This window comes from Somniosus microcephalus, chromosome 13, assembly GCF_052327205.1.
Source record: "Somniosus microcephalus isolate GS21.2 chromosome 13, FLI_Smic_1.0, whole genome shotgun sequence".
NCBI classification, from domain to species: Eukaryota; Metazoa; Chordata; class Chondrichthyes; order Squaliformes; family Somniosidae; genus Somniosus; species Somniosus microcephalus.
Window position 1 is genome coordinate 173,420,730 of NC_140999.1, and position 25,907 is coordinate 173,446,636.

Consider the following 25,907-nt stretch of genomic DNA (forward strand, 5'->3'; position numbering starts at 1 on the left):
GCTCGACCTTCTGGGATATCTTCATCCCATCCTCTCTTGTCTCTACACAGCTCTCGTAGCATCAGCTTCACCGGCAGAATGAGTGGTGCCAGGAATCCAAGAGGGTCGTAGATGGAACTGACCACGGAGAGAATCCCTCGTCTTGTGGATGGTCTTTCGTTCACCATTATCCTGAAGTTGAACGTGTCTGACTCAATGCACCGTTGTACACCAAGAGCTCTCTCGATAGGAAGGACATCGTGGCTCAGGTCCAGATCTTTGACTTCAGTGGCTCTTTCCTTTTCTGGGATAGAAGCTGGAACTGCTCTGCTGTTGCTTATCCACTTAGTCAGATGGAATCCTCCATTCGAACACAGAGTTCTAAGGTCTCTTGACAGTGCGATGGCATCGTCTTCTGTTGGCACGGACTTCAGACAGTCATCGACATAAAAGTTTCTGAAGATTGTCTCCACAGCCTCTGATGGTGCTTTGCCTTTGCCATCTTCTGCAGTTTTTCTGAGAGCGTAGCTTGCACAGCTGGGAGATGATGTGGCTCCGAACAAGTGTACGGCCATTCTACATTCCACCATCGCTTGACTAACGTCGCCATCTGGCCACCAAAGGAAACGCAGAAGATCAGCATCTTCATCAGGGATTCTGACTTGGTAGAACATTGATTCTATGTCTGCCATCATGGCAACGAGCTCTTGTCTAAACCTAGTCAAGACGCCAATGAGGGTATTAGTAAGATCAGGACCTTGAAGCAGCTGGTCATTCAGTGAAGTTCCTCTGAATGAGGCGGCGCAGTCAAACACTACACGGATCTTTTTCTTCTTTGGGTGATGCACACCGTGATGAGGAATGTACCAGACCCTTCCATCGTCTCTGTTCAACTGTTCCTCGGGCACTTTTACAGCATAGCCTTTCGCTATGATGTTTCTCATGAAGCCTTTGTAGTCTTCGTGAAAGTCGGGGTTCTTGTTCAGCTTTCTCTTTAGACTGATGGCGCGTTGCTCTGCTATGCAGCGATTGTTCGGCATCTTCGCGGTCTGTCTTCTCAGTGGCAAACCAATGTGATAGTGGCCATCAATGAACTGTGGAGACCTTGTCATCAAATCCATGAACTGATGGTCTTCTTGTGACATCTCTGTCTTTTCCTCACAGCTGCGTTCTGAAAAGTCTGCGTGGAACTGCTGTATCAACAGCTCTTCAATGCTTGCGATAGAGATGCGATTAACTGTGACATTTTGTCGTTCCTCCTTGTTCGACTTGTTGCCATCATCTCTCCTTACCGGTCCATTGACTACCCATCCAAGGGCTGTCCTGACGGCGTAGGGTCCGTCATCCTTGCTGTTTATCACCTGCCATGGCTCCATAGTTTTGTAGGCATTGGTTCCAATTAATAGGCCAATTTCTGCGTCAATGTATGGGAGATGCACCTTTTCTAGGTAAGGCCATCTATCCACATCCTTCTGCAGGGCTAAGTTCCCTATTCTAACAGGAATCTCCCTCTGTGTGAAAACATTAGGCAGGTCTATGAAGTCCTTCTCTTCAAGTCCACACACTTCTAGGTCTGACAGGATATAACTTTGCATTGACTTCTCATGACCCATGGTGCGTAATAGGATTTCTGTTCTTCTGCCTCTAACGTTCAGCTGTCGCATGAGTGATTCTGTGCAGAACGTTGCTGAACTACCTGGATCCATGAAGGCGTAAGTCTCCACAAGCTTCTCGCTCCTCTTAGACTTGATCTTTACTGGTACGATGGCAAGAATACAATCACTGTCACCGGCCCCAGTGAGTCCACAAGTCTCTGGTTCTAGCGACACCAGAGCACTTGAAACAACCTTCTCGTCGGTATTGTTTTCTTCACTCTTCTTAGAGACTTGTTCTTCTTTATGGATATGCAGCAGACTGGGATGTTTCCAAGTGCACTCTCTGCATGTTGTTCTTTGCTTACAGTTTCTACTCAGGTGCCCCTGAGAGAGACATCCAAAACATAGGCCGTTGTACTTCAGGAATTCGATTCTGTCCTTATGTGGCTGTGCTTTGATGTCGCTGCAGAAATCCAATGTATGATTCTTCTGGCAGAATAAGCATGGCTTCTGAAAGGCACTAGCAGGCGTCACTGTGCTGCTCTTTTTGGGAGATGAGTTCTGGGGCCTTTCTTCCTCGGCCTGAGTGACGATAGTTGCAAAGCTGCTTCCCCTGGAACCACCTTTCCTGAGAGTCTTTGATTCAACAGGCTTGGCTTTCACTCTTCCATCGGTGGTCGGGCTGGCGTCCTGGATGTTTCCAAACAATGGGTCCCTAGCAATTTTAGCCTGTTTGTCTATGAAATTCACTAAGTCTGCAAACCTGGCTCTACTTTTCCGTCTCTCCATTATCTCAAAGGCTGTTCTTCTCCATTGTTCTCTCATCCTGTAAGGAAGCTTAGAGATGATGATTCTCATAGTCGTAGGATTGTCCATCTCTTCCATGAATTCAACATCCTCCATGGTGTTGCGACATCCTATGAGGAAAAGAACATATGCGTTCAATGCCTCTCCGTCCTCCGATCTGATCTGTGGCCACTTGGTAGCCTTTTCAATATATGCAGTGGCTATCTTCAGCTCGTTACCATAGTGCTCCTGCAGCAACTTCCTGGCTTCTATGTATCCCCGGTCCGGTCTCATGTGTTCACAGCTTCTGACCAGGTCTTGTGGTTTACCACTGGTGTACTGTCCCAGGTAGTACAACTTATCACTGCTGCTCTCTGTTTTGGAGTCAATGGCTTGTTCAAAGGATCTGATGAAGGGCTTATACTTGAGTGGGTCGCCTTGGAACACTGGTATGTCTCTTTGAGGGAGTTGAAACAGATTCTGTTGTTTTACAAGCATCTCTGCAATTTCGTTCTGATGTTGCATCACTCGGTATAGGCTTCTCCCTGTGTCTTCAGGCCTCTGGTGGTCATCAGCAGGGTCTAGTCTAGACCGTCTGACGTCTGGGGTAGCATCACATGCTCCTGTTAGTGGAGAGGCCACTCTTCCACGCTGTAATGCCAGGGGATTGCCTTCGGACTCTCTTGTAACTCTTGAAGGTGCCCTGGATCCAACTCTATGTGACAACATTGACTGGCAGTATTCGCTCCCGCCATCCCGTGAGCCTTCATAATCTTCATACACACTCAACCTGGCGTCTGAGACCGCGATAGCTGTTTTTATCTCCAGCTGTTCTTTCTTTGCCTGCACCTGGGCCTGTTGGGCCTGTTGGGCCTGCACTTGGGCCTGCAGTTGGGCCTGTTGGGCCTGCAGTTGGGCCTCTTGGGCCTGCAGTTGGGCCTCTTCCCGTTCAAGAGCTTGCTTCTCCGCTAAAGATGCTGCGCGCGCCATCAACGCCGCCCGTTCAACCTCCTCTCTCATGCGTCGTGACGAGCTTGTGGTAGAAGCGACTGACCTGCGTCCAGAAACAGAGCTACCTTCTTTTCGATTTTTGCTCGGTCTGGCGGAAGTCTCTGAAATGCTATCGTCTGGTCCGACTTCATCGTCAACTTTATCTTTCTCTGCTGTATCAGCATCTTGATGAATCTTTAACATCCACTGTTCTGTGGCCTTGATATAGTCCTTAATGCTGGTTGATTTAAGATCAAACCAGTTGTTCTGATCAGCGTTTCCCTCTTCTTCAGACAGAAGTGCTAATACATCTTCATTGAGTACATTAAATTCTTCATGCAGCTTGGAGAAATCGTAATACATTATGTCTTCAGCTTTCTTAATATTAGCATTATCTTCCATGAGACGATCAATTATCTTCATTTTTCCAGTTATCTGAGCTAATTTAGCCTTCCTTGCACCTATGCTTCTATGTAACTTCTCTTCCATTGCCTTTGGGGGGAGCTTTATTTCCCTCTTTTGGCCAGCAATCCTTCTGGCTGGGGGAAGCTCCTGGCTCCGTAAGGCCTCGGCCATTTTACCCGCAGCTCTTATTTAGCTTCTCAATAGAATGAACAAAGCAAGTAACAGTCACTGTACCTTCGCTTTCTTATATTGTCGTCTGGCTCCGTGACCATTCATGTATACGTTCGCCGACGATTCCGTCCTTTCCTTCTTAGGGAGCAAGTTTTTGACTAATGTAGTGGCGCTTCTTAGTTTCCAAACAGGCAGCCACTGAGCTGTGGGGCTGTTAACAACGAGTAGACGCGTGTCGAAATAAAACGTTCCCAAACGTAGCTTTGTCTTTTAAACTGTTTACTATAACACTTTACGAACAGAATTACAAAGCAAACACGTATAAACGAATACGGTCAAAAACTGTATTGCTCCAAACCTCACAACTTCTGCCTCCTTCAGCCACGTGGAGTTTAAACTGTAAAATGGCTGCATACCATGTGTGGCTTAGGGACTGTACCATTGTGGCAAGAATGAAGGGGGTGTCTCGGACTATACTACTGGAGCAAGAAAATAGGGGGTTTCTTAATACAATAAGTCAATCAGGTAAATTAACTGTATTATGCTATTTAACCAATATTTTAAAGTATTTTCTTAAGCTTTTATGGCTCTTACATTCCGGCCCCTAATTGACTAGGCACATGAAGCGTATCAATTACTCAAACATTAAGAGTCATAAACTAATGAGTTCAACATATTTACAATATAAGTGTCCACTTTTTTCGTTCAGGAACTTTTCACGCTGCTTCTTGTAGCAGGCAGAGCTTTGTGATCGGTCTTTCCAGGGTACTGGTCTTGGTTTGCAAACAAACGCGACGAACGACGCTTCTGGAGTCTGGCATGGTCTTAATTATTTTTCCCATCAACCAAGAATTCCTAGGGGCTGAATCATCCACGATTAAGACAATGTCTCCGACAATGAAGTTCCTCTTTATTTTGGACCATTTTTGACGCTCCTGTAGCAGAGGTAAGTATTCTCTTGTCCATCTGGTCCAGAAAAGGTCCGACATATACTGAACTTGCCTCCACTTCCGACGGGCATACAGATCTTCCTTTTTGAAGACTCCCGGGGGCATGGCTGGCTGTGTTTTCAACAACAACAGGTGGTTCGGAGTCAGGGCTTCGAGGTCATTGGGATCATCTGATGTCTTAGTTATCGGTCGGTCATTAATGATGGCTTCGACCTCACACAGAACGGTTTGGAGTCCCTCGTCATCAAGCGCTTGCTGCTTCAGTACAGAACTGAGTAGTTTTCTTACGGTGCGTATCTGTCTTTCCCAGACACCTCCATGGTGGGATGCAGCCGGAGGATTGAAGATCCACTTAATTCCTGTTTGCATCATGGCTTCCTGTATTTTAAGCTGATTCCAACCTTCAATAGCTTCCCGTAGTTCTCTCTCCGCTCCGACGAAATTAGTGCCGTTATCAGAACGCATAATGGACACCTGTCCTCTTCTACAGACAAAGCGCCGCAAGGCGTTAATACAGGAATCAGTGTCAAGCGTGTGTGCCACCTCAATATGAACTGCTCTGATGGTCAAACAAGTGAAAAGCACACCATATCCCTTGACAAGGCTCCGTCCTCGCTTTACCTCGAAAGGCCCGAAATAGTCCACCCCTACGTTTGTAAATGGGGGCTTGTCTGGTAACAAACGGTCTTCAGGCAGGTCTGCCATTTTCTGCTCCCCAGCTCTAGCGTGTAACCGTCTGCAAACAATGCATTCAGAGAGTATTTTTCTTATTACAGAATTAGCTCCTGGAATCCAGTATCTTTGTCTTAGCTTCGCAAGCACGTGATTCCTCCCACTGTGTCCAATACTCTGGTGTATATGCTGAAGAATGAGAGTAGCAACCCGGAGGTCCTTAGAAAGGATAGCAGGATGCTTGGCCTCCTCTGGCATAGCAGATTTGTTTAGTCTCCCTCCCACCCTCAGTACTCCATCTTGCAGTGTAGGGTCCAGCTTGTAGATATGACTACCTTTCTTGATTGGAGTATTTCGCTGTAAAGCTTCGATTTCTTCTGGGTATCTTTGTCTTTGACTGAAGCAAACTATCTCCATCTCAGCCTTGGCCAAATCCTCCACGGTCAATGAATTCTTACCCAATGTGGTCTTGTGCTGATGCATATACTGCTGTAGAAGCATTCTCTGCTTATCGGGGTTACTTTCAGACTGACTGATAGTGGCTCGGTACTCTTTTCTCTTACCGCTCAGGTGTAGCAGCAACTCTTTCAACCTTAGAAACCATGCAACTGCTTTCCTCAACTGGTGCCATCCTGAGAAATGGTTAACAAGCTTGTTCACTGTGTCAAAGTTCTCTTTCGTAGTTATGAGATTTACTGTGACTGATCTCTTGACTTCGACGTCGTCTTCAGCAATCTGACTTGGCATATCTGGTCTTTCTGGCCATGATCTCTCTGTTTCCAGCAGATAACTTGGGCCTTGTATCCAAGTTTCACTCCTCATGAAGTTTTCAGCCTTCAATCCCCGTGAGGCTTGATCTGCTGGGTTTAATGAGGTGTTTACATACCTCCATTGAGATGGTTGTGTAGCTTCTCTAATGGATGAGATTCTGTTTGCTACGAAGGTCTTGAAGCGTATCTTCTCATTCTCTATATACTTCAGCACCGTCGTGCTATCCGTCCAGAAGACGGATTCTTCTAGTGGGAGCTGTAACTCTTTCCGCATCGCCTGGTCAACTTTAACTGCAACAACCGCTGCCGTCAACTCCAGTCTCGGGATGGTGACCTGCTTCAGCGGAGCCACCCTGGATTTCCCCATGAGGAAGGCACAATGTTTCTGGCCCTGTTGATTTGTCAGCAAGAGGTAAGTAGCCGTGCCATAGCCGTCCTCACTGGCGTCCGAGAAATGATGTAGTTGAGCCGTCTTTGTAACTCCAAAACTCACGGGCTTGATGCATCTACTGACGTTGAAGCTAGAAAGTTGTTGCAAATCTGTCAACCATCTGTGCCACCTCTGAGCTCGACCTTCTGGGATATCTTCATCCCATCCTCTCTTGTCTCTACACAGCTCTCGTAGCATCAGCTTCACCGGCAGAATGAGTGGTGCCAGGAATCCAAGAGGGTCGTAGATGGAACTGACCACGGAGAGAATCCCTCGTCTTGTGGATGGTCTTTCGTTCACCATTATCCTGAAGTTGAACGTGTCTGACTCAATGCACCGTTGTACACCAAGAGCTCTCTCGATAGGAAGGACATCGTGGCTCAGGTCCAGATCTTTGACTTCAGTGGCTCTTTCCTTTTCTGGGATAGAAGCTGGAACTGCTCTGCTGTTGCTTATCCACTTAGTCAGATGGAATCCTCCATTCGAACACAGAGTTCTAAGGTCTCTTGACAGTGCGATGGCATCGTCTTCTGTTGGCACGGACTTCAGACAGTCATCGACATAAAAGTTTCTGAAGATTGTCTCCACAGCCTCTGATGGTGCTTTGCCTTTGCCATCTTCTGCAGTTTTTCTGAGAGCGTAGCTTGCACAGCTGGGAGATGATGTGGCTCCGAACAAGTGTACGGCCATTCTACATTCCACCATCGCTTGACTAACGTCGCCATCTGGCCACCAAAGGAAACGCAGAAGATCAGCATCTTCATCAGGGATTCTGACTTGGTAGAACATTGATTCTATGTCTGCCATCATGGCAACGAGCTCTTGTCTAAACCTAGTCAAGACGCCAATGAGGGTATTAGTAAGATCAGGACCTTGAAGCAGCTGGTCATTCAGTGAAGTTCCTCTGAATGAGGCGGCGCAGTCAAACACTACACGGATCTTTTTCTTCTTTGGGTGATGCACACCGTGATGAGGAATGTACCAGACCCTTCCATCGTCTCTGTTCAACTGTTCCTCGGGCACTTTTACAGCATAGCCTTTCGCTATGATGTTTCTCATGAAGCCTTTGTAGTCTTCGTGAAAGTCGGGGTTCTTGTTCAGCTTTCTCTTTAGACTGATGGCGCGTTGCTCTGCTATGCAGCGATTGTTCGGCATCTTCGCGGTCTGTCTTCTCAGTGGCAAACCAATGTGATAGTGGCCATCAATGAACTGTGGAGACCTTGTCATCAAATCCATGAACTGATGGTCTTCTTGTGACATCTCTGTCTTTTCCTCACAGCTGCGTTCTGAAAAGTCTGCGTGGAACTGCTGTATCAACAGCTCTTCAATGCTTGCGATAGAGATGCGATTAACTGTGACATTTTGTCGTTCCTCCTTGTTCGACTTGTTGCCATCATCTCTCCTTACCGGTCCATTGACTACCCATCCAAGGGCTGTCCTGACGGCGTAGGGTCCGTCATCCTTGCTGTTTATCACCTGCCATGGCTCCATAGTTTTGTAGGCATTGGTTCCAATTAATAGGCCAATTTCTGCGTCAATGTATGGGAGATGCACCTTTTCTAGGTAAGGCCATCTATCCACATCCTTCTGCAGGGCTAAGTTCCCTATTCTAACAGGAATCTCCCTCTGTGTGAAAACATTAGGCAGGTCTATGAAGTCCTTCTCTTCAAGTCCACACACTTCTAGGTCTGACAGGATATAACTTTGCATTGACTTCTCATGACCCATGGTGCGTAATAGGATTTCTGTTCTTCTGCCTCTAACGTTCAGCTGTCGCATGAGTGATTCTGTGCAGAACGTTGCTGAACTACCTGGATCCATGAAGGCGTAAGTCTCCACAAGCTTCTCGCTCCTCTTAGACTTGATCTTTACTGGTACGATGGCAAGAATACAATCACTGTCACCGGCCCCAGTGAGTCCACAAGTCTCTGGTTCTAGCGACACCAGAGCACTTGAAACAACCTTCTCGTCGGTATTGTTTTCTTCACTCTTCTTAGAGACTTGTTCTTCTTTATGGATATGCAGCAGACTGGGATGTTTCCAAGTGCACTCTCTGCATGTTGTTCTTTGCTTACAGTTTCTACTCAGGTGCCCCTGAGAGAGACATCCAAAACATAGGCCGTTGTACTTCAGGAATTCGATTCTGTCCTTATGTGGCTGTGCTTTGATGTCGCTGCAGAAATCCAATGTATGATTCTTCTGGCAGAATAAGCATGGCTTCTGAAAGGCACTAGCAGGCGTCACTGTGCTGCTCTTTTTGGGAGATGAGTTCTGGGGCCTTTCTTCCTCGGCCTGAGTGACGATAGTTGCAAAGCTGCTTCCCCTGGAACCACCTTTCCTGAGAGTCTTTGATTCAACAGGCTTGGCTTTCACTCTTCCATCGGTGGTCGGGCTGGCGTCCTGGATGTTTCCAAACAATGGGTCCCTAGCAATTTTAGCCTGTTTGTCTATGAAATTCACTAAGTCTGCAAACCTGGCTCTACTTTTCCGTCTCTCCATTATCTCAAAGGCTGTTCTTCTCCATTGTTCTCTCATCCTGTAAGGAAGCTTAGAGATGATGATTCTCATAGTCGTAGGATTGTCCATCTCTTCCATGAATTCAACATCCTCCATGGTGTTGCGACATCCTATGAGGAAAAGAACATATGCGTTCAATGCCTCTCCGTCCTCCGATCTGATCTGTGGCCACTTGGTAGCCTTTTCAATATATGCAGTGGCTATCTTCAGCTCGTTACCATAGTGCTCCTGCAGCAACTTCCTGGCTTCTATGTATCCCCGGTCCGGTCTCATGTGTTCACAGCTTCTGACCAGGTCTTGTGGTTTACCACTGGTGTACTGTCCCAGGTAGTACAACTTATCACTGCTGCTCTCTGTTTTGGAGTCAATGGCTTGTTCAAAGGATCTGATGAAGGGCTTATACTTGAGTGGGTCGCCTTGGAACACTGGTATGTCTCTTTGAGGGAGTTGAAACAGATTCTGTTGTTTTACAAGCATCTCTGCAATTTCGTTCTGATGTTGCATCACTCGGTATAGGCTTCTCCCTGTGTCTTCAGGCCTCTGGTGGTCATCAGCAGGGTCTAGTCTAGACCGTCTGACGTCTGGGGTAGCATCACATGCTCCTGTTAGTGGAGAGGCCACTCTTCCACGCTGTAATGCCAGGGGATTGCCTTCGGACTCTCTTGTAACTCTTGAAGGTGCCCTGGATCCAACTCTATGTGACAACATTGACTGGCAGTATTCGCTCCCGCCATCCCGTGAGCCTTCATAATCTTCATACACACTCAACCTGGCGTCTGAGACCGCGATAGCTGTTTTTATCTCCAGCTGTTCTTTCTTTGCCTGCACCTGGGCCTGTTGGGCCTGTTGGGCCTGCACTTGGGCCTGCAGTTGGGCCTGTTGGGCCTGCAGTTGGGCCTCTTGGGCCTGCAGTTGGGCCTCTTCCCGTTCAAGAGCTTGCTTCTCCGCTAAAGATGCTGCGCGCGCCATCAACGCCGCCCGTTCAACCTCCTCTCTCATGCGTCGTGACGAGCTTGTGGTAGAAGCGACTGACCTGCGTCCAGAAACAGAGCTACCTTCTTTTCGATTTTTGCTCGGTCTGGCGGAAGTCTCTGAAATGCTATCGTCTGGTCCGACTTCATCGTCAACTTTATCTTTCTCTGCTGTATCAGCATCTTGATGAATCTTTAACATCCACTGTTCTGTGGCCTTGATATAGTCCTTAATGCTGGTTGATTTAAGATCAAACCAGTTGTTCTGATCAGCGTTTCCCTCTTCTTCAGACAGAAGTGCTAATACATCTTCATTGAGTACATTAAATTCTTCATGCAGCTTGGAGAAATCGTAATACATTATGTCTTCAGCTTTCTTAATATTAGCATTATCTTCCATGAGACGATCAATTATCTTCATTTTTCCAGTTATCTGAGCTAATTTAGCCTTCCTTGCACCTATGCTTCTATGTAACTTCTCTTCCATTGCCTTTGGGGGGAGCTTTATTTCCCTCTTTTGGCCAGCAATCCTTCTGGCTGGGGGAAGCTCCTGGCTCCGTAAGGCCTCGGCCATTTTACCCGCAGCTCTTATTTAGCTTCTCAATAGAATGAACAAAGCAAGTAACAGTCACTGTACCTTCGCTTTCTTATATTGTCGTCTGGCTCCGTGACCATTCATGTATACGTTCGCCGACGATTCCGTCCTTTCCTTCTTAGGGAGCAAGTTTTTGACTAATGTAGTGGCGCTTCTTAGTTTCCAAACAGGCAGCCACTGAGCTGTGGGGCTGTTAACAACGAGTAGACGCGTGTCGAAATAAAACGTTCCCAAACGTAGCTTTGTCTTTTAAACTGTTTACTATAACACTTTACGAACAGAATTACAAAGCAAACACGTATAAACGAATACGGTCAAAAACTGTATTGCTCCAAACCTCACAACTTCTGCCTCCTTCAGCCACGTGGAGTTTAAACTGTAAAATGGCTGCATACCATGTGTGGCTTAGGGACTGTACCATTGTGGCAAGAATGAAGGGGGTGTCTCGGACTATACTACTGGAGCAAGAAAATAGGGGGTTTCTTAATACAATAAGTCAATCAGGTAAATTAACTGTATTATGCTATTTAACCAATATTTTAAAGTATTTTCTTAAGCTTTTATGGCTCTTACAATGCCTTCTAAAAGTTCCCCCAGGCCTGAGACAACAAATTCCTGCCACCTGCAAATGATGACTGATCAAATATCCTCTTTAATGTTGGACCTGCAGCTGACAGTCAGCAAGCCAATAGTGCTCACGCCAGGTTTCACAGGCGTCATCCCCACCAGGCGTGTTTTGCGTGGGAAAAGGGTTAAACAGGCAAGGGCCTGTTAAAATGGGATTATAAAGGCCAGTCAGTGCTGCTTAAGGGCCCTAAAGACCAGTCCCGCCTTTTGCAGGCGGGACTGATTCGGCTCAATCAGACACACCTAGGTTAAAATGGCGTGGAGGCGGGAACCAGGCGGGGGGGTCGCGACCCCTAGGTTTTGCGATTTTAACCCCCCGCATGCCTAAAAGCCTGCCTCACGGCCCAATGAAATTCAAGGCCTAAAGATCCAAAAGAACATGCAAATAACTAATACACTGAGAGGCCTACCCAAGGAAAAAGGTAAGTGAATTAAAGATAACCTAAATGGAAATGGAAAAGGAAATGTTGGAAGTACATATTGAGTGCCGATGAAGGGACTATACCTAGAACGTTAACCTGCTTTCCCAGGACTCAAAGAGTTCCTCCACCTCCCAGCACCAGCAGTAAAGAAAATGGAGGATATCGCTATGGTCTGAAATGACTGATTATTTTAGAAATTACTGTCAACAATATCGGTGAATAAACACAAATGACATTCTGCTGCTATTTTAGCAGAGGTATTAATCCGCTTATGATAAATGAGTTAACGCCCAGGTTAAAACAGATGACAGAGGAAAATCAAATATGTGCATTGTGTTCATTTGCTATCAGAGCCAACAGTAATTTGTAGCCTGAAATGTCATTTATCTCTGATTCAAAATTAAAAGTATAACCGGATTCAAGAATAGTTGGAACATGGCATGGTTTAACATTTTAGTAATCTTACTCTATCTTTTGACTTGTTACCTTTCCCAAATGCAGTACTCAGTTCCACCATACAACAACCTCATAAAAATGTGATGCATGTGTTGTGTTTCATTTGGATTCCCTCATCTTTAATTCCCCAGTTACAAAATCTGAACATGATCACTTAATCACAAGAAAAAAAGTATTTTTCATAACTGCCAGTGCAAGCGAAAGGATGCATCAATCTCGGCAGTCAGCCGTCACTTAGAGATTCAGTGAGATTTTTCAGCTGTTATAAAGTGGGAAATTTAGATTCCCAAGTTTGTGCTGCAATAATTCACAGCTTGCAGCTAGCCAGTTCACCAGAATATTGACAAATGTGTCTAATTATCTGAATAAATACTTCATTTAAATTGCCACTGGGGCACTGGGCCTTCTAAAACGGTTTTACAGGATAGAGCCCACAGTGATCAAAATTGGAATAACTCTTCAATCATAACAAATCAGATTGTGCTGGCAATATACAACTCACTTCACAAAAACAGTTTCACATAAGAACAGTCAAGGAGGAGAACATTTGTTCCATTGAAGCTCATCTCTTTAGCACACCAACCCGCCCAGCCCATATAACTTGCACTTACATATCACCTTTAATATAGTAAAATGTCCCAAGGTATTTCACAGGAGCGTAAATCAGACAAAATTTGACACCGAGCTACATGAGGAGATATTAGAACAAGCGACCAATAGCTTGGTCGAAGAGGTAGGTTTTAAGGAGCGCCTTGAAGGAAGGGAGAGAAGCAGAGAGGTTTAGGGAAGGAATTTCAGAGCTTAGGGCTGGCGGAGGTTACAGAGATTGGAAGGGGCGAGACCACGGAGGAATTTGAACACAAGGATGAGAATTTTAAATTTGAGGCGTTGCACTTGATGTGCCTCAATGAATCCGAGACTCAACGTTAACGGAGCAAAGCAAGGCTTTTATTAACTCAGAAAGTAATACACAGTGGAGAAGTGTCTCTCATCCAGAGATCTGCTGTACTGCCTGTGAGACACGCTGGGGCCTGCTTAAGCAGGGGCCAGGTATGGGTGGAGCCCTACACACAATACAATACAGGTAAGGAAATGAAACTGAAACTAAACTCCCCTGCTTGTCACAGTCACAGGCACAATCAAACACAGAGAATACAGAGTGCCTGATGAATGGCATATTTCATCACATTCACCCCTTCTACAGATTTAGTCTGTTCGGGGGTTTGATAGTCCTCTGTGACCGACGTAGCTGTTGTGGTGCCGTGGGTGTCGGCTGGGTGTCCCCGGTGGCCTCCTGGGTCTCTGCCGGGGGCGCCGCCAGGGTTGTTGAAGGGGTAGTTGGTGGGGGCACCGTTGGTCGATGTTCTTCCGGGGGTGATGAAAGGATAGTGGGTGGGTAAGAGTTGCTGTGATCGTTGTTGCTGTTGTTGTCGTGGTTGTTGTCGTTACCGGCTGGGGCGACGTCTTTTATGGACACGGTGTCCTCCCTTCCGTCGGCGTGCCGGACATACGCGTATTGGGGGTTGGCGTGGAGTAGGTGCACTGACTCCACGAGAGGGTCCGTCTTGTGGCCCCTCACATGCCTTCGTACAAATACCGGACCTGGGGTGGAGAGCCATGACGGCATGGATACGCCTGAGGTGGATTTCCGGGGAAAGACAAACATTCGTTCATGAGGCGTGGCATTAGTGGCAGTACACAATAGCGACCGTATCGAATGGAGCACATCTGGGAGGACTTCCTGCCAGCGGGAGATAGGGAGGCCCTTGGTCCTTAGAGCTAGAGTGACTGCTTTCCATACTGTCCCGTTCTCTCGCTCCACCTGGCCGTTACCCTGGGGGTTGTAGCTGGTGGTACGGCTTGTGGTGATCCCCCTGGACAGCAGGTACTGGCGTAGCTCTTCACTCATGAAGGACGCCCCCCTATCCGTATGGATGTAGCTCGGCGTACCGAACAGGCAGAACAGGCTGTTGAGGCATTTAATGACCGTGGCGCTGGTCATGTCTGGGCAGGGGAAGGCGAATGGGAAACGGGAGTATTCGTCCACAATGTTCAGGAAGTAAACATTGCGGTCGACTGACGGGAGGGGGCCCTTGAAATCTAAGCTGAGCCGCTCAAAGGGCCGTGTAGCTTTGATTAAGTGGGCTCTATCTGGGCGGTAGAACCGAGGCTTGCACTCAGCGCAAGTGCGGCAGTTCCTGGTCAGAGACCGAACTTCCTCAATCGAGTAGGGTAAGTTGCGGGACTTTATGAAGTGGAACAGCCGTGTGACCCCTGGGTGGCAGAGGTCGTTGTGGAGGGTCTGTAGCCGATCCCCGGTGGCGCTGGCACACATCCCTCGTGAGAGGGCGTTGGGGGATTCGTTAAGGGCCCCTGGCCGGTAAATGATGTCATACTCGAAGGTGGAGAGCTCGATCCGCCACCTGAGAATCTTGTCATTTTTAATCTTCCCCTTCTGTTTATTATTAAACATAAACGCTACCGACCGCTGGTCGGTAAGTAGGGTGAAGCGTTTGCCGGCTAGGTAGTGGCGCCAGTGGCGCACTGCCTCCACGATGGCTTGGGCCACCTTTTCCACGGAGGAGTGTCTGATCTCGGGCCCTTGGAGGGTCCTCGAGAAGAAAGCTACGGGCCGCCCCGCCTGGTTGAGGGTGGCCGCCAAGGCAAAGTCAGACGCATCACTTTCCACTTGAAAGGGAGTGTTCTCGTCCACTGCCTGTAGCGTGGCCCGTTCAATATCCCGCTTAATGCTTTTGAAGGCGGCGTGGGCCTCAGCAGAGAGCGGAAAAGAGGCTGTTTTCAAGAGGGGGCGGGCTTTGTCGGAGTAGTTGGGGACCCATTGGGCATAATAAGAAAATAACCCCAGGCACCTTTTCAGGGCTTTGGGAGTGTTGGGCAGGGGCAGCTCCCGTAGGGGGCGCAATCGGTCGGGGTCTGGTCCGATTTCCCCATTCTCCACCACGCTGCCTAGTATGCAGAGGCGCGTGGTGTTGAAAACGCACTTGTCCTCGTTGTAAGTGAGGTTGAGTTTTTGTGCGGTTTTCAGGAACCTCTCGAGGTTCGAGTCGTGATCCTGCTGGTTGTGACCGCAGATGGTGACGTTGTCGAGGTAGGGGAAGGTTGCCTGCAAGTGGTGGTCATCGACCATGCGGTCCATCTCCCTCTGGAAGACCGAGACCCCATTCGTCACCCCAAAGGGGACTCTGAGGAATTGGTAGAGGCGTCCGTTCGCCTCGAAGGCGGTGTACGGGCGGTCCTCTGGTCTGATAGGGAGCTGGTGGTACGCTGACTTGAGGTCGATGGTGGAGAACACCCGGTATTGGGCAATTTGGTTCACCATTTCTGATATGCGGGGTAGCGGGTAGGCGTCTAGTTGGGTGTACATGTTGATCGTTTGGCTATAGTCGATCACCATCCGTTTCTTCTCGCTACCCCTCACCACCACCACTTGGGCGCGCCACGGGCTGTTGCTGCGTTCAATAACGCGCTCCCTCAGCAGCCTGTCCACCTCGGTCGCGATAAACCGCCTGTCCTCCCAGCTGTACCTCCTGCTTTTGGTCGCTATTGGCCGGCAGTTGGGAGTAAGGTTCGCGAATAGCGAAGGCGGCTTTACCTTCAGGGTAGCCAGACTGCACACTGTGAGGGGCGGCTGGGACCCACCGTAATTGAGTGTGATGCTTTGGTGGTGGCACTGGAAATCCAGGCCCAAGATCACGCTCGCACATAGACTCTTCATGATTAGTAATTTAAAATTATCGTATACAGTTCCGTTAACGGACAATTGTACCGCGCAGTAACCCATAATGGTCGATGTCTGGGTTTTATCAGCCATAGAGATGGTGCCCCGAGCAGGGACCACCGTTAGAGAGAGTTGTTGTGCTAGTTCAGGGTGGATAAAACTCTCCGTGCTTCCACTGTCAATTAAACATTTAACCCCGCACCCGTTTACCTCGATGTCCACCATTGATTTGGATAGCGGGTGCGGTCTGGTCTGGTCCACTGTGACCGATGCCACTGTAGGGCCCTGATCGAGACAAGATGGCGTCCACGCTGTCTGCTCACAAGATGGCGGACCCCGCGAGGTCGGGCAAGATGGCGTCCAAGATGGCCGCTCCCACGACGCACACGCGGCGGTGGCGGGTTTTCCAGCGGGGTTCCCTCTGCACACCTTCCCGAAGTGCCCCTTCTTACCGCACTTAAAGCAGGTGGAACCTTTCGCTGGGCACAGGTTTCTGGTGTGCTTCGGCTGCCCGCAGAAGTAGCAGTTGGGGCCCCGATGCGTCGCGGCTGTCGTAGGGCTTCTGGGGGGAGAGCGGGGCCCCGACGGTGTCGGGCTGCCGGGCGGGGAAGATGCCTTCCAAGATGGCGGCGCCCTTGGTGCACACGTGGCGGCGTGGGCGGCGCGGGCTGAAGAGTAGGCGTCCGAGTTTCTCTGGGCCACATCCAGGGATCGCGCTGTGTCCACGGCCTGTTTCAGGTCCAATCCCGTTTTTCCAGTAGTCTCTGCCGGATGTAAGTGGAGCTGAGGCCTGTGATAAAGGCATCACGAACAAGCTCGTCAGTGTACACTGTGGCTTTTACATCTTGGCACTTGCAGTCTTTGCCAAGCGTTTTCAGGGTGACTAGGAACTCATCCAGCGATTCCCCAGGTCGCTGTGTGCGAGTAGCGAGCAGATGCCTAGCGTACACCTCGTTCGTAGGCTGCTGGTAATGCGCCTTTAGGATGTCGCAGGCGGCTGGGTACGTGTCGGCGTCTTGGATGAGGGGGAAACCCGGTGGCTTACCCAATTCCGCAGGATTCCGAGTTTCATACTTTCAGCGTCCGTAGCGTCTGTGATGGCTGCGGAATTGTCCAGGAAGAATTCCATACACTTAAACCAGTGTCCGAATCGTGCCGATGCGTCCGAAGCATGCGGGTCCAAATCCAAACGTTCGGGTTTCAAGAGTTGATCCATTGCGTTGAAAATTGAGTTAATAAAATTGATGTGCCTCAATGAATCCGAGACTCAACGTTAACGGAGCAAAGCAAGGCTTTTATTAACTCAGAAAGTAATACACAGTGGAGAAGTGTCTCTCATCCAGAGATCTGCTGTACTGCCTGTGAGACACGCTGGGGCCTGCTTAAGTAGGGGCCAGGTATGGGCGGAGCCCTACACACAATACAATACAGGTAAGGAAATGAAACTGAAACTAAACTCCCCTGCTTGTCACAGTCACAGGCACAATCAAACACAGAGAATAAAGAGTGCCTGATGAATGGCATATTTCATCACAGCACTGACTATAATGGGTCAGAAATTCGGGTCCCCATGGGTGAGTACGCACTGTGTACTCACGCATAGAGCCAATGAAAGTGCCGGTTTCGTGCATGCACTGCACATGCGCTGGAAACCGGAACTTCCGTTCCCTTGAAGGAAGGGGTTCACAGGTCAATCGCGTGCACAGGAGAGGCAGCGTGTAGACCTTGAGCTTCCGTTTTTTTAACAGGTTTTCCCGGGAGGGTAAGCCTCTAGCAGCTGCGCGTTTAAAAAGCAGTCGCAAGGCCTGCTTTTAACAAGGTAAGTGGTGAATTAAGTAAAATTAAGACATTTTTTCCACAGGTTTATTATTTTTAAATACTTTAAAGAAAGGTAAGTTTATTATTAGCCTTGTTAAAAACTGTAATTAATTTTTTCAAAAATTAAAATTATTGTTTAAAATAGTTATTTTATGTAATTTAGTTATTTTAAAAATGTTTTTTTTTTTAATTTATTTGAAGTTTTAGTTAGGTTTTGGGGCCAATCTCTATTCATAGATTTGACAGGTCTTCCTGTCAAATTTATGAATGGAGATTCCCTGCTACGATTGGCTCTCCATGACCCACGTGATTCCACGCTTCGAACTAACTGCGCCCCTGGGATACGCGAGCACTGCTCGCCGGCAGCTGGAGGAGGCCCAGGATCGGAATCCCACGTGGGCCCACAACACAACGGCAGGCGCGCTATGTAAGTGCAGGTCGGAGGCTTGCACCCGCGGGAATTTCTGGCCCATTGTGTTGGTGAACAGTGAAACCAACTGAAGCCATTGACTTCAATGGAAAAGAAAAGAAAATCGGGCGCGGTGTAAAAGGGGCTCCCGATTTACTGTTTCGCGCTTTTGACGAAGAGCAATTTCATCCCCATTGAGTAGAGGAGAAATTGGCCCAGGAATTCCGTTCGCAGGCCTCCCGCGGGCGGAGGGCTGCGATTTGGAAAAAATCTCCGCCTGGACCGGAGGGCTCTCGGGACGCACAGAATTCCGTTGCTGTGCCTCTTCAAACTGCCGGTGTGCAGGGCACAAGTATCCCAGGGGCGCAGGCGGTTCGCAGTGTCCCTGGGATCACGTGGGCCATGGGGAGCCAATCAGAGCAGGGAATCTCCATTCATAGATTTGACAGGCGGACCTGTCAAATCTATGAATAGCGATCAGCCCCAAAACATAAGTAAAACTTCAAATACATTTTTTAAAAACTTCACATTTTTAAAATGACTATAAATTACATAAATTAACTATTTTAAACAAAATTTTAATTTTTGAAAAAAATAATTAAAGTTTTTAACAGGGCTAAAAATAAACTTACCTTTCTTTAAAGTATTTTAAAATGATAAATCAGTGGAAAAAATTTTTTTTTTTTTTTTACTTACTTCACCTCTTAGCCTGGTAAAAGCAGGCCTTGCGCCTGCTTTTCCAGGCACAGCTGTTTCAGACTTACCTGGACTGAAGCAACTGTGGAAAAAATCAGAAGTTCCAGCCTCTCCGGCACAGGCGTTTGACTTGTGAGGCCCTTTCTTCAAATAACGGAAGTTTCGGTTTCCAGCACATGCGCAGTGCATGCCTAAAACCAGCACTTCCGTTGGCCCTACAGGTGAGTACACAGCGCATACACACCCGTAGGGAACGGAATTTATGGGCCTTTGTTTTTTTTTGGTCCTAATTTGGTGAGTGCGAAAGAATAGAACACATTTTCACTTCACAAACATTTCTAGGCAGGCACAGTGCAGATTTTTGCTGTGGATTCCTATTCACTAATAACTATCTTCAGATGGCCTGAGCTGATTTCATATAGGCTTTCTTTATCAGTCGCACCTAGATGCCAAGTATGAAAGGACAGTCTTGCACCCAGTTGCTGGGAAGAGTTGAATTGTAACAATTCATTATCTACTGTAAGTTGTATAAATGTACAAAGTGAGTTAAAGTGAAGGCACCAAGCAAGGAGATGTAATTTTTGCAAATCTACAAATTTGCAAATCTACAAATGCCATCAAAATCACAGACACCAGACTAAATTAGTAAATCTTTGGGGACGGTAACCGAATTATCGCCGGAGATTAGGCGCCCAGCGTCGAAGTACCGCCCCGGCCGCTAAATTCGGCTTACTGCCCCAGCGAGGAAGCAGAGCGCTATCCCGGGTGCTCCACTTCCTCTCGGGGTGGTGTCGGGGGTGCAAAGCACGGTAGCGCTACGCCGCCGCTCCATGTAGTGCTGACGCGTTTCAGCGCCCCTCCCCTTCCGTTAAAAGCTGCGAGCTCTGCAGGGCCTCCGATGGCCCACACTAGCCCACCAGGGTGGCGTGGTGCCGTGGCTGCAGCCCGGCACCAAGACGCATTGCCGGGCTGTGCGATGGCGGCCATGGACCACGTCGAGGGCTGCCACGGAGGGCCGACCTGGAGGTCGGCCAAAAGAAATAAAATGGTGTTGTGGGCCGCAACACCCTTTAAATAGTGCCCTGTGAGCAGAGGTCAGCCTGGCTCGCGACCCGCGAAGCTGACACTGACACCACCCATGGCAGCCTCGCAGGGCACAGCTGAATTTCTGCCACGGGGCGGTAAGGGGTCGTGATGCACGGCGACGACACCATCCGGGTGATAAGCCCTTTGCGCCCCCGTTAACGTCATAGGCGCTAACGGCAGGCGCAAAGGAGCCGAATTTCATGGCCAAAGTCTTTTACATGCATCGACTATGATGGGAACCAGTGCTATAATTGGGGTTTTAATTTCTGAGTACTGCTTAATAAAACTTTATTTATTGGCTATGTTTTGTGATGATCCATTAGGTACAATATTTTAAATTGGTGCACACATCTTATGCATGTATATATATATATATATATATATATATATATATAATTATTTTGAAACTAAATTTTCCTGTTTTGCTTGAAAAGAAAGCCAAAACAAGTGACAATCATAATGAAATGGGTGTAGTAAATGGTTTGGGGTGGAGAATCATTCATAAATCCGGTTCCGTAGACTGTTTAGCACAGAAGGAGACTATTTGGCGCATCATGTCTGTGTTGGCTATTTGCTACGCAGTTCTGCTACCTGACATATTTCTAATTTTGAACATTGAGTTTCATAAAGGAAAATGAGACTTAAGTGAATTCGTTCTAGATTTGGGTTTGAGAAGTTTAACTCAGTTTGGATCAATAAACTCAATACTGAAACCACGGTTTGCTCAGTACGTTCATTCATAATCTGAGTTATAAGCTATATAAACCATAACAAAATACATATAAAAATAATAGAAATGTCACTTGACGTAAGAAAACTACTAGGCACTTGGTCAGAGTATTAAACAAGGCTTTAATCGATTGTTTCACAACATGGAAGTCTAGTTATCCTTCACTAGTTCCTGTTTACAAAATGTCCCTGAGCAAGCTGGGCCCGTGCCCGAGTATTTATACTCTCCCTGGACAGCACCACCAGCAGGCCGCCCAGTATATTTCATAAGTCCTTTCTACATGAATGGCACGATTTATGTCATCACTCTTATGGTTTCCTCATACAATATTAAACGTGAATATTGTCATCAAACTAGAACTCTAGTCATTTGCGAAGTACTCACTCTGTCCAGAGATGTTTGGGGACATAACAGAACATCAGTCGGCGTATGTGATATGGAAGCCAGCAGACCACAAAGGCAATGACCACAGCCCCTGCAGGGAAAAAAAAACCAAGAACTTTTAACTCTTACTCTTAATATTATATTAGTGTGCTTACTGAATCAATCTTTAAAGAGGAGATAAAGAAAATCTGGGATAAGATAATTGAGGCATTTTGCCATAATAAAAACTCCTTGTGAAATTACTTTGGCCTAGAAGTTCGCCTTGGGCGGTGGTGCTAAACAGACGGTATCGGATCGGACACTGTCAATGGAATGGAATATCAGGTGCTGCGTGTCACGGGCGGCCCGTTCCGCGCCACCACCCGAGATGAATCTTTGCCATGGAGGGAGTGCAGCGAAGATTCACCAGACTGATACCTGGGATGGCAGGAATGACGTATGAGGAGAGATTGGGTCGATTGGGCTTATACTTGCTGGAGTTTGGAAGAATGAGAGGGGATCTCATTGAAACTTAGAAAATTCTAACAGGACTAGACAGACTAGATGCAGGAAGGATATTCCCGATGGCGGGGGAATCCAGAACCAGGGGTCACAGTCTAAGGATAAGGGGTAAGCCATTTAGGACTGAGATGAGGAGGAATTTCTTCACCCAGAGAGTGGTGAACCTGTGGAATTCTCTACCACAGAAGGCAGTTGAGACCAATTCATTAAATATATTTAAGAAGGAGTTAGATATATTTCTTGAGGCTAGGGGTCATGGGATATGGGGAGAAAGCAGGGATGGGGTACTGAATTTGGATGATCAGCCATGATCGCATTGAATGGCGGAGCAGGCTTGAGGGGCCGAATGGCCTACTCCTGCTCCTATCTTCTATGTTTCTATGTTTCTATGAGACGATTTTCTCGATAATCTGCTGATTAGCACACGAGCAACACAGGTGTTGGAAGTAGTCAAGCTATCCAGTTTGTGCAACTGTAGCTGGAAGAAATAACATAAAGGTTGATGAGATGATAGAATTCGTAATCTGGTCAATAAATTTAAGCTCACAATCCTGGGTATAATTTTCCCTGCAGACATTGCAAACAAATAGAGAAGTCCAGCCATCAAATTATTTTAGTCTACAAGGAAATTAGTTAGTATTTCAAATTTTAAAACTGGCTGTTAAAACTTGTGCTATAAATTTAGACGCTGGACAATTCTGATATCACAAGAGAATGCCTGCTCCCCATACTTGTTCTCAAATAAGCGATCTGCTAATTTGGTGTTCATTGACTATGAAGAAGTAGGTTAGTTTGCCTATATGTCTGTGCTAAGAGAATGAATATGTTGACAGAAAGATTGTGCCGATACCATCTGGAGGCAGTCATTGTGATCTGAATGTTGATTCATGAGATACGCAGATTGCAATTCTGATTAAAGTATTATACAATGAATCATTGAAGCTCCTTACTAATGTTTAATGAAGTTTAAACAGATACTGCACATCTGTTTGCTTTCATTAATTTTGCAGTATGAAAATAAGATTTGCACAGATGAATTCCATTACTGAGAAACAGATTACTGGGAACGGTTAGAGAGTAAATTAAAGAAAGGACTTAATTTATACAGGGCCTTTCACAACCTCAGGACATCCCAAAGCGTTTTTAGAGCCAATGAAGATAGATTTTTGGATATTAAGGGAATCAAGGGATATGGGGATAGTGCAGGAAGGTGGAGATGAGGTAGAAGATCAGCCATGATCTTATTGAATGGCAGAGCAGGCTCGAAGGGCCGAATGGCCTACTCCTGCTCCTCTTTCTTTCTTATGTTCTAAAGTGCAATAACGGTTAAGATTTTTTTTCTCTGTTACAATCACAATTTTCTTGAGAGGAAGGGGGACAGCAGCACAAAACTAGAGGATCCTTGTGCCGCAGCTCTTGGGCTGGAATGTCCGGAGGCAGGGATAACTGGTCAGGGAGAGAGGAAAGCTGCACCCGGGAGTCAGTACTGTGAAGGAGGGGTACAGCAGAGGGACTGAAAGGTCGACTGGTCAGATATGATGGCGAGAGTAGGAGTGGAGCTGCAGTACTTGAGGCAGGGCTGGGTTGAGCTGAAAGGAATGGGAGGATTGGGTTAGACTTGGACAAAGTCAGGGTGCGTTGTACTGGGCCAGAAAGTCGTGAGTGCTGGGTTGGGATGACCAGGGGATCAAACTGGGCAGGGTCAGACCATTTTGAAGATTTTGTGTGCATCGCTTAAGTTTTTATGTGTTTTGTAGGTTATGAATTGTGTATAGTATATAGCTAGCTGAGGAATCAAAAGGAAGTTGGAAAAAATGTTTGAGCATTCTGATTAATTTATGTTGTAGCAGTTGCTATTTCCTGATTGGTAGCTTTCAAAACATTGGAATGTCTCCATTAATCAATTTTGCATGGATTGCTTGTACAAAACTGGTAGCTTTACTAATTATCCATATTTGAGTGAATTAGCGGGATTAACTTAACCGATTGTGGTTGTTTGAGCAAGTTAGGTGCCTGTGGCAGTTTGACTAGTGACAGACAATATTTGTGCAGTCTATGGATGCATTTTAGATAAAAGGATTTTATAATTACAAAAATGGATTGATGACTTACTTGAGGGTGCAGTAAGTAAAATCTCCAGGTTTTTCAGATGCTAACAAAATAGGAAATAGGTCAAATTATACAACCAAACGCAGAGGGATTTAGAACTTTTATGTAACTTAGACATTGGCCCAGAAATTCGGGTCGGAGGCTTCCCACGGGTGCAAGCCTCCGACCTGCACTTACCTAGCGCGCCGGCAGTTGAGCTGTGGGCCCCCGTGGGATTCCGATCCTGGGCCTCCTCCAACTGCCGGCGCGCAGTGCTTGCGTATCCCAGGGGCACAGTTAGTTCGACACGTCCCCTGGGATCACGTGGGCCATGGAGAGCCAATGGTAGCAGGGAATGCTTCATTCATAAGTTTGACAGGAAGAGCTGTCAAACCTATAAATACTATAAGCTCCAAAACATCATTAAAACTTCAAATAATTTTTTTTTTAAATCACATTTTTAAAATAACTATAAATTACATGAAATAACTATTTTAAACAATAATTTAAATTTTTGAAAAAATTAATTACATTCTCTAATGGGGCTAAAAATAAACTTACCTTTCTTTAAAGTATTTAAAAATAATAAACCTGTGGAAATTTTTTTTAAATTTTAATTAATTCACCACTTACCTTGTTAAAAGCAGGCCTTGCGCCTGCTTTTTACATGTCTAACTTTTGGAGACTTACCTTCCCGGAGAAACTTGGAAATAAAACGTAAATTCAATGCGCATGCGCTGCCTCTCCCGCGCACGCGTTCCAGCTCTTAACCCCTTCTTTCAGGGGAACGGAAGTTCCGGTTTCCCGCGCATGCGCAGTGCATACACAAAACCGGCACTTTCGCTGGGCCTACACATGAGTACCCGGTGCGTACTCACGCATTGGGACCCGAATTTCTGGGCCAATAGATTCTTAGGGGGAAAATTCTGTACCTTAGTGCCTCCCGTTAGCGCCAGCAGATGACGAGTCGAATGGCACACGCCAAATCCCACCCCCTCGCAGCGCCGCCGCTAACAGTTATCGCCGGGAGCCTCAACGGCAGGTGGATTGTGACATCAGTGAGTGTGCAATGCTCACTGACCGCCTGATCTGCAAAATTGATTGTCGCCACCTACCTTAGCGCCTAGAGGAAGCAGCGACAGGGAGAGCTGGTGTGAAGCAACAGGAAGCCGGCTCCAGGGACATTATTTAAAGGGATCATCAGTAATGAGTCGCAGTTGTAGGTTAGTGGAATTTCAGTGCTTACTTGTCAGCTTCACATAGTGCAACAGTCTCATTCCATAATTTCAACTTTATTTAGTATCAGGAGTGTTGTGGCAACTAAAAAGTAGCTACATTTATTCTTAAAAAAAAGTCAAACTGCTACACTTGGTTACATTAATGGGGGCTGTACTGGCAGTCTGCTGCATGCTCCACAACTTGGCCATCATGAGGGCCCAGCCCTTGCCACCAGGTATTGCGGGACCATCTCAGGTGGACGAAGAGGGAGAGGAGAAAGAGGACGAGGATGAAGAGCAAGACGAGGAGGAGGAGGAACAGGAGCGAGGGAGGAGGCAGCCACTCAATTGGCCTTCTGGAAGGGTGGTCCGTGATCGCATCATCAGACTGCAGTTCGAATGAATTAAAGCCCAGATCCCTGTTGCTCACCACATCCCCATCATTCCATCCCTCTCACAGGCCATATCACAGCACAAAGCTGAAATGAGACACACCACAAAAGAATCCAAACTGAATTAATAAATTGATCAAAAATCAGTGAACACATATTTACAACAAATATATTAACTATTCACCCTTGTGCAATCCCTTAGTGCCTCTCGTTACTGTGCCTCTACTGCTCCTACGAAGTGATGACCCAGTGGCTGCAACAGGGCTGGTGGAAGGCTGCTGAGTGTCCGTGCGGGAGACTTCAGATGGCCTTGCAGGATGCCCTTGACCAGCTCTGGGTCTGGAAGGCCTGGCTGTAGACTGTACCACCTCAGCGTGGGCAGCAGCAGTCTGGGCTGGCTGGATGACAGGAAGCGACAAGGGCAATGGCGGTGGGGCAGTGGTGGGAGCAGGAATGCTGTCGTCCTGAGAGAGGACAGCAGGTTTCTGCTCCACTGACCCACTGCTACTCC

The 25,907-nt window shown here is 47.1% G+C and overlaps 1 protein-coding gene across 1 annotated transcript in view; it reads right to left on the reverse strand.

Moving 5' to 3' along the window:
• LOC147108780 (neurotensin receptor type 1-like) overlaps positions 1-25,907 on the reverse strand; it is a 101,675-nt gene that overhangs the window by 12,654 nt on the left and 63,114 nt on the right. The window contains exon 3 of the mRNA XM_086004294.1: positions 21,199-21,289. Within this exon, the coding sequence (XP_085860420.1) occupies positions 21,199-21,289 (91 nt within the window). The remainder of the gene's footprint in view (positions 1-21,198; positions 21,290-25,907) is intronic.